Source organism: Phodopus roborovskii, unplaced genomic scaffold (genome assembly GCF_943737965.1).
Source record: "Phodopus roborovskii unplaced genomic scaffold, PHOROB, whole genome shotgun sequence".
NCBI classification, from domain to species: Eukaryota; Metazoa; Chordata; class Mammalia; order Rodentia; family Cricetidae; genus Phodopus; species Phodopus roborovskii.
In genome coordinates this window covers 30,518,654-30,527,651 of record NW_026125295.1, presented here as the reverse complement: position 1 = coordinate 30,527,651, position 8,998 = coordinate 30,518,654, and the positions used below count along the sequence as shown (strand labels likewise).

Sequence of the window (8,998 nt, the reverse complement as noted above, 5' to 3'; positions counted from 1 at the left end):
GAAAATCACAAATTGGGCTTACCAACTAGGTCTAGAGTGCGCCGCGGTGGTGCGCAAAGAACGCAAACTCCGGGGACGGTGAGTCTCCGGGGTTCCAATGGTTTGAACGAAAATTGATCTGATTTGGTTTAGAACACCCGAAGTGGAGAAGAGGAAGACAGGGAGGGAGGACGAGAGGAAGACAGGGAGGGAGGACGAGGCGAGGCGAGTTTGTGTGTGTGTGTGTGTGTGTGTGTGTGTGTGTGTGTGTGTGTGTGTGTGTGTGTGTGTGTGTCCAGGGAGGGGGAGGAGGCGCCAAGGTGCAGCCTGCGTGCGGCTCTGCGCCTCGGCGGGGCTGCGTGCGTGTGTCCCTGTCCGCGCTGCTGAAACCGGCTCTTCGAGGGATCGGCGTCACATGACTCCGCCTGCCCCCTAGCTAGCGCGCAGACCTCCCGCCCCTCAGTTTGCCGGGGGAGGGTCGGGCGACATCTCCTGGGGCCCCGGGGCTCTACGGAGAAGAGAAGAGGTTCCATCAAGGAATGGTCCATCTAGCTTCAAGAAACCCCAGCTCGGCGCCAGATCCTGGAGTGTAGATCTTGAGGGGGGTGGGGTGGGGGAACGAGAGGGAGCGATCCAGCGAGCGCCAGAGAGAGGCAGCGCGGCGCGCACCGACGAGGGGCTGCCGGGTGCTGCGCGAGGAAGATGTAAGCGCGTGGGGTCTCGCTGGCCTCCGAGCACCATGCAGAAAGGGATCCGGCTGAACGATGGCCACATCGCGTCCCTGGGACTGCTGGCGCGCAAGGACGGCACGCGCAAAGGCTACCTGAGCAAGCGGAGTTCGGACAACACAAAATGGCAAACCAAGTGGTTCGCGCTGCTGCAGAATCTGCTCTTCTACTTCGAAAGCGACTCAAGCTCTCGGCCCTCGGGGCTCTACCTGCTGGAGGGTTGTGTTTGCGACCGCGCGCCCTCCCCCAAGCCCGCGATCTCTGCTAAGGAGCCGGCGGAGAAACAGGTGAGGGAGTGCCGCGTCCTGACCTCCCGCGCCCCTGTTGAGGCCCTGCGGGTTCAGGGCCTTCCACCCTGCTGTGGTGACCGAACTTTGACCCTTCTACTCGAAACATCTAGGGTGCTCTCAGCATCTTCCGCGGGAAATATAGGCTGGACCGAACCGGCAGGGTGACCCTAGGGCGGCCAAAGGAGTCAGGGACTGCAGGCTGGGAGCTACTAAGAGCTGCAGCCGCCCTTGGCGGGGTGAGCCCCGTAGGGGGCGGGGACAGGGAGGCTGAAACTTGGAGATGCCTATGGAGATGGGATCCAAAGGGCCATCACGGGCGAAGAATCTGGTCAGCGTCCGACCCAAAATGGTGCCCCTACCCCCATCCCCACCCCCACCCTAGCCCTGATAGCTGTGATCTTCTGCCTGAGAGGTGGAATTCCTTGAGCTTAGGCTTGGGAAGGGTGAGACAGGCGTCGGAGCGTCGCGGTTCCCTGCCTCCTGCAACTAGGGGCGAAGAATAACCTGCACTAGCCTGGCCGAGTTGGGGGATTGCGGGGCCTGGGGGGTGGGGGAAGCGTTTTTGTGCGATCGAGTGATGATGTGCTCCCAGCTGGCTCTGGCCCCGCTAACAAACCCCAGGATTCTAAAGACTAGTATGATGCGCCGAGGCCAGGGCCAGGGTTGCTGCGGAGCCGTGGGACAAGTGGGCTCTTCTTTCCTCCCCCGCCCCCTGCGCCGCCGCGTCCGCCGCAGTCGCCGCTGTAGCGCTGCGCTCCTTCACTCTCTCGCTGGCGGTACCCAAACAGCAGAGCTAAAGCGCCAGGCCGCGATCTGCGGCGGGCCTGGACCTGATGGAAGAGCACTGAGGGAGGAGGGGCACCTGCGGCCGCCTGGTGGGAACACTCAGACAGAGAGAGCTATCTTTAAGCTTAATGTCTCTCCCAAGGCATCTGGTCCCTGGCCTCTGGGAGGAAAAAAAAAAAGTACATGACAGTGTATCCAAAAATGTCACCAGTGGGAGAGGCCTGACATCCATGGGGCTTAGGCACTTGGCTATAGCCTTGATGGGGACACTGAGGCCCAGGAAGAGAGAGCTGTTCTCCTGCCCGGTGTCACAGCAGGAGTTAACACCACCCAAGGTTCTGAGAAGACAACCAACTGAGATTTCAAAAACATATAGGATGGTGGCAATTGATCTGACTGGGATGAAAGTCCCCCTTGAAGTCTCCTCCCTAATTAGGCCAGAGATCTGCACTCTGTCCCTTCGGCGCTGTTTTAATACCCCCGCACTCAGCGCCCCAGTGTTCGGTGATAATTTCTGGGGGGCTACGAAGTGAGGGCAGGAACTTGGAGAAAGACTGAAGACTCTGAGGCTGACCAATCAGGAGGCCAGACAGAGGCTCCCAGATGGCAAGGAACAGCAGCCCCTTTAGCTTGTAGCCAAATGGAGCCTCCTGGGCTCGACTAGAACAGGCTGCCAGTTCCCTTGCTCACTTTCTGTCTTCAGCCACAGCACACCTGTACCAGCCAGTAGACCGCATTCCCAGCCTCATCCAGGGCTCCCTCGTGCCCTACCTCCCTACATCACAATGGGAGCTGAGTTGCTGCTGTTAGAGAGGAAGGCGGGAGCTGGGAAGCTAAGCTGGTGGAGGTTCATGCACCCACTGTCAAGTCGCTGAATGAGGAGACTGACAAGCTGGAGGCTGAATCTCAGCTTCTTGGCTGTGTGGCTTCAGTTAATACACACAGTCCTCTGAAACTGTTTTGTGTACAAAAGGGAAATGCCACTACCTTCCCTAGGGCTTTGGGAACACAAAGCCAAATCATGTGTATGAAAAGATGCTGCCAATACAACTTAGTGAGATCCTAGCTGGATTCAAATTATATTGGGTCAATCCACCCTTCCCATTTTTTGTTCAGGCTGAAAAACTGAGGACCATAGAAGGAAACGGAGTTGCCCAACATCAAAGGAGTCTGGCAGAATAAGATCTAGAATTGACCCAGCTCTAAAATTCTGGAAATAGGATCCCACATTGATTCCAAGTTAGCCAGCCTTTCTCTTGGATATTAACCATGGGACAGACGGAAATGCAGGCCAGTGAGTGTCATGTATACATGTCCTGGCAATTTCCCAGAATGCCTCAGTCTCTGGGGCTCATTACGAGAAGAAGTGGGGAGCAGCAAATGATGACCCACTGTGTCCCAGTTTGGCATGTCCCTGTTAAAGACTCCTGCTTTATCTCACACACATCCAAGGTCCCCTCAGCTCCAGGGTAAGTTTGGCAGCTATGGAGTCATAGTTACCACTGCCTCTACCCATTTTGTGAACAAAATTCATAACCATCCTCCCAACCTTTGAGTAAAATCTGAGGCCCCCACGGCTGCTTCTGTGTTTCTCCTGGGCATGGACCCCATGGAGTAAACCAGGGAGCCAGGTGGTAGAAGCTCCCAGCCACACTGGGACCAAGTCTGGAACTAAAACAAACCTTGACTTCATACTTACCAGGGCATGTGGCCAAGTGCCCAAATTGATGAGCCTCCAAAATGCAACCAGTTTGGAAAGATTAGCTGGCATCTGGTGGAAGTTGGCTTCATTTTTACCCAAGACTAAACCCACAGGAATAGAAACCAAGGCTGAGCTGGAAACTGCCACTCCAGGGTTGTGGACCGAGCACATAGCGGGTGCAAAGAAAGTGCCTCTTGAGCTGGACATGCTTAGAGTGTCATATGTCACATCTACATTCATGTCCTGAAGACTGGGTGCTGGGCACTAGGCCTAAAAGGCTGATGAGCACAGATGTTGGGATCCTGGGGAAAATAAATACAAATAAGGAGGTACGCCATACCCTGTGAAGACCTTGGACTACTTGAATTGCAAGGTGTTCTGAGAGTCCAGGTTGATCTGATGCCATCTCATGCAGCTGTACCCAGATTGGCCTGACTATGTTTAAAGCAAGAGGACTTTGTTCCATACTGGCTCTGGCCTGGGACCCCAGGGTCTGCTGAAATGAGATAGATACATCTTGCCCTCCACCCTCCTTGGCTGCTGCAGGGTACCCTCTCCCTCCTCCAACACCTCAGCCTGGGCTCTGCTTACTCAGCCCTGACTTCCTTTCCTCCTATCCCTGAAACAACACCCCCAAAGCCTGGGTGATATGAACTCAGATCCTGGTGTCAACATGTCTAGAGATTGGCCCTTGGGGCTCCAAACTCTACTTCTGAACAGAGGCATCCATAGTGGCTTTTCCAAACTACCTGAAATAAAACTTCTAGTGTTAGATTTTTCGGTAAGAGGTCTAGCCAAACCAACCCCAGTACTGCCTACACTCCCTCCAACCAGAAAGGGCCAAATGTGGACAGAGGTGCTTTCCGATTCCCTAGAGAAATAAAGGATCCAGGCAAATGTCAATGCCTCAGACCCTGATATAGGCTTGGGCTCCATGAGCTGGGAACCTCTCAGAACACTTCTCCTCCACCAGGCCGGTGTTATTTCCTAAATGAAGTACCATTCAAGGTCCTGATGTATAGGGAGGATTCCTGGTCGGCCTGGTAGACTGAGTGCACCAGTTTTACAGGTGAGGAGACAGGCCCCTCCGTGGACACTCACCATAGCAGCAAGCATGAGACTCACCCCTCTAGCTTCCCTTCTCTGCAGCTATGTCAGCCTCACCACCCTCCAGAGCTGGAATCCATTCAACTCCTCTACTAGTCAGGAAAATGCAAGCCAGAGTATGGGAGAACGAGGCTGCTCTAAAGGCAGCGCCCTTCATACACAGCTTCCTGTGATCGCAGCAAACCAGGGATGGAGGGCAAGGAATCAGCTGCTCCAACTTGAGGGTTTCCACCTGCAGGAAGGTGGCAAGGCTGATCTGGGGTGCTAGAATGTGTGGTCACTGGCTCTGGAATCACTGTGTGGAGCGCTCCTTTACCAGCCCTACCTCTCAGCAACAGTAAGGTTGAAGAGGCTGCCTAAGGATGGATGCCTCTCACAGCCTTTGACAAAGAAGGCTCTGCTCCCTGCCACATGCAGAGATAGATGCTGTGTAAGCCTAAGCTGGAAATCTCACTGTTGTTGATTTGTCTAGCTTGACCCTTCACACTGAGCCAGGGTCAGATTCCACAGGCGCAGAGTAGAGAATGGTACACTCCAAGCACTCATGAAGCTTTGTTCCACACAGTACCTGTCAAGGGCAAGAAACCCTCGCTCCCTCCCAAAGAGTCCCAGAGGATCCTCTCACCAGCCCCTCTTTGGGTAGAAACTCTGCTTCATCTCATCTCTGCCCACCTCACCCTATTCCAGTTCCCCTCTAGAGCACAAGCAGACCCAGTGCTCTTACTTTTGTACTTATGTCACTTTTAACTTTTTTGATTGACACATAACACATACTATTTGCACGTATTTATAAGCTGTGGTATTATGTTCTAATTTGCATCTCCACTAAGTGTTGATGAATGTAGGGTAACTGCTACATCCATTACTGGACTTTTCTTACCCAGAGTGCACTGAAACTCCTCCTTCTGCCAGTCATTGCCTAGATGATCCCTGGAGAACAAGCCTGCTGACCCCTCTAATGCAGCCCCCTCCCATCCCTGCTCCTCCTTCTTGCTCAGGTCCCAGCCCCTCATCCTCTACAGCCCTTCTTCCCTTTCTCAAGGCACTGGAAGCAGCTGTTCCCTATGATATGGGGATCTTCACCCCTATACTTGTGGGATATGGCCTCTGGTCCTCTGGCAGCTCTTAGCCTAGAAGTGACCTCTCAGAAGCAAAGTCCCTTCTTCCCCATCCAGGATTTAGTACAGCCCCAGCTCCAGTAGTGATGGTATTTCTAGCTCCTTCTTCATCCATGATTACTATCTGTACTCATCTGGTAGCGTGGAGATGGACATTTCCCTCACTAAATCCAGATGCCAGGACAGTGCCAGACAAAACTAAGTGCTCAGGTCACACAGGAATGAAGGAAAAGAGGGAGGAAGGAAGGGAGGAAGGGTGAAAGAAAGAAAATCTATGATAGACTTTATAAAGAAACCCTAACTGAAGACTGGCAGGAACTCGATGAGATGGAGAGGTGAGGATAAAATCTGATATCTACACTATGCCCGAGGACATTGGTTATGAGCATTCAGCCAACTAAGGGGGACAGGGTGTCAGACCCATGACAGTGGAGAAATGGTGCTGTCTCGAGAGGTCAGGTGGGAGATGCTGAGGGCAGGAAAGTGTTTGGTCAGTATTTGTGAAGAGGATGCTCATTATAGAGACTGTGACCCTTGCCCTCAATGGGCAAAAGCAGGAATATGTGCAGAAAGGGATGGACCCAACAAAAGGCCATGGTCAGAAGCTTAGCAGGTGTCCTCCCTGTTTCCTAGAGCCCAGGGGATGAGGTGATGTCCTGGACAAATGCACAGCAGGGGAGACAGAGGACTGTGCCAACTGGATAGACCCTGTGTGTCCCTTCAGGTCAGCCTGCCGTTAGACTCTTTCACAACCTGGCATGGCTTGTCAGCTCATCCTTTGTGTGCCCTGAGAGCAGGCAGCAGCAGGGTGTGAGCTCAGCCAGCCAGGTACTTTTGTTCCAGCTTCACAGACAAGGATGGAGAGCCCAGAGGGCTTGCCGACGCCATATGACAGAGCAGAGTTGAAGCTTCCCTCGCACAGCCTTGCAGATCGATCATTGGACTCCTCATCTGTGGTTGTCCTTCCTCCTTCTGAGGAGCCCTGGGGGCCATACCCCAACATCAGTCAAAGCGGTCTGCTTTTAACTGCTTTATATATTAATTGGGCTTCCACATAAAAATTCATGTATATTAATGCTTTAAAACGTTTGACCTTCACTACAAGTTATTACCAAATGCCCTTCAGCTCAGCTCTGGCTTTTCTAAACGCACATTAAAATGTCTGTATTTTTTTTCTTTCTCTTTATTTTCAGAGGCCCTTGTGCATGCTCAGCAAGTGCTCTGCCACTGAGCTACACGTCTACCCTGTTGTTATAGTTGTTGTTTTGAAAACAGAGAGAGAGAGAGAGAGAGAGAGAGAGAGAGTTTCTACATTACCCAGGATACTCTCCAACTCCCAATGTTCTGGCTTCAGGTTATCAAGTTGCTGGGATTACAAACTACCACACCCAGTTTAAACTGTGTATAATTTTGTGGTGTGGCGCTTTAAAAGAATATAGCAGAGACATTGAATAAGAACACGAGGTACCAGCCATTGCACTACAGAGTGTGACTATGCACTTCCCCAATGGCCTCAACAGCTCTGTAAGGCTGTCATTGTGAACACTCCAATGGCCTCATCAGCTCTGTAAGGCTGTCATTGTGAACACTTTTCTCTTAATTTGGTTGGCTTTTTGTTTGTTTGTTTTGTTATGTTATGTTGTTTTTCGAGATAGAGTTTCACCATGTAGCCCTGGCTATCCTGACTTACTCTGTAGAGTAGGCTGGCCTCTAACTCACATATAACAACCTGTCTCTGCCTCCCAAGTTGTGGGATTAAGGGCATGTGCCACCACTGCTCATGTTAACCCATTTTCAGAATGGAAAAAGTGGGGCTCCGTGACTTTTACTTCTCTTGGTCAAAGTTATGGAGCAAGGCTTTGCAGAAGCTGGCACCCAGGTCTAACTCTCATCTCAAAGCTAATCTCTCCAGCCACAAACAGAATATAGACACTGGCTGGATACCTTCTTAGCATCCTCTACCTGTCAGAATAGAAGAAGAGTAAAAACAAGAATTAACAGCAGTGCTGGGTGTGTGACTTGGTTAACCTGCCAAACATGAAACCCTGGGCTGATCCTTAGGATCTTATACGCTAGACATGAAAGTACATAACTGTCATCCCAACATTCAGGACACAGAGGCAGGAGAATACCTGCAAGCTTGAGGCCAGCCAAAGCTATTGTAGACAGAGACTTTGTCTCAAAGGAAAAAAAATAACAGCAAGTAAAAATATGTGATAGCCACTTCAATGACTTTTGTGAAGGAGGCTTTGCTTTCTGCTTGGGTGGGAACCTCGCAACTCTGCCATGATCAAGGGAAAACACCCCACAGTCCTGACTCACTGGCATCTATAAGAGCCTGGAGCTGATGTGATGTGCACACAGCCAAGAACACAACTCAGTCCCCTGATGTATATGCAGTAGCCCCGGTGACTGTGAACGTGACAGAGGCCCAGAACACTGCCAATGCCAAAGGCTCCCATGAGGGCCATTGTCACGCAAGGAATATCAGAGAGGCCCAGACACCCCCACATCTTTCCCCCAGAGGGGAATTCATAGCCCCTGCAACACGAAGCCTTAATTTCCCGTCTCTAGCCTTGAGCATGAAGGAGTTCCCAGCATCTCCGGAGAGGCAGCCTTAGGGACTCCCAGCCTAGCTATAGACTCTGTTTCTTTCACTCCCTAGCTTCAGATAGGTTTCCAGTCCTCTGGGCCTCAGTGTCCCCATCACTGTGTTAAGCTGGGTACAGTATAGGAAGCTGTGGAACAACCTAGAAGGTATAGCCTGTGCATTGTAGCAGCTACCCATTCCACTCTTTTTTTTTTTTTTTTTTTACAACCAAACTTTTGCTCAGTGAAGCAGTAACCCAGGTCACCCAGGTCAGAAGCCTTAACCCTGGGACCTCCAAAGACTCTTAACAAGCTGTCCCTGAGAGGTGAAGGCAGCTGCTGAAGGCCCACTGCTTGGTCCCTAGTGCTACACCACCAGAAGTGAGCATTGGTAAAAGCTAGAATTGGGGGAACATTAAGGGCCCCTTCATTCTCACCAGATCCTGTGACACACTGCTGAAAGCTATGCCTTACTCAGTACAGGGCCAAAAACCACCTGTGGAGTCTGTGCTGGGGTGCCCGGCTCTGAGTTCTCAACGCCAAATGCCAAGGTCAGAGCTTGTACCAGACCTCCTACACTGACAGGATCAATGGACATCCAGGCCAATTGTTAGGTCTGGTGATTTCTGCTTAGGAAAATAAGCTTTGCTAACCTCCTGGGCTAAGGCAACGTCTTTCCTCCACAAAATGAGATAATCA

At 51.8% G+C, this 8,998-nt stretch overlaps 1 protein-coding gene across 1 annotated transcript in view; it reads left to right on the top strand.

Moving 5' to 3' along the window:
• The first annotated feature begins 295 nt into the window (after window positions 1-295).
• Rasgrf1 (Ras protein specific guanine nucleotide releasing factor 1) overlaps window positions 296-8,998 on the top strand; it is a 102,856-nt gene continuing 94,153 nt past the window's right edge. The window contains exon 1 of the mRNA XM_051207379.1: window positions 296-994. Within this exon, the coding sequence (XP_051063336.1) occupies window positions 719-994 (276 nt within the window). The 5' untranslated portion in view covers window positions 296-718. The remainder of the gene's footprint in view (window positions 995-8,998) is intronic.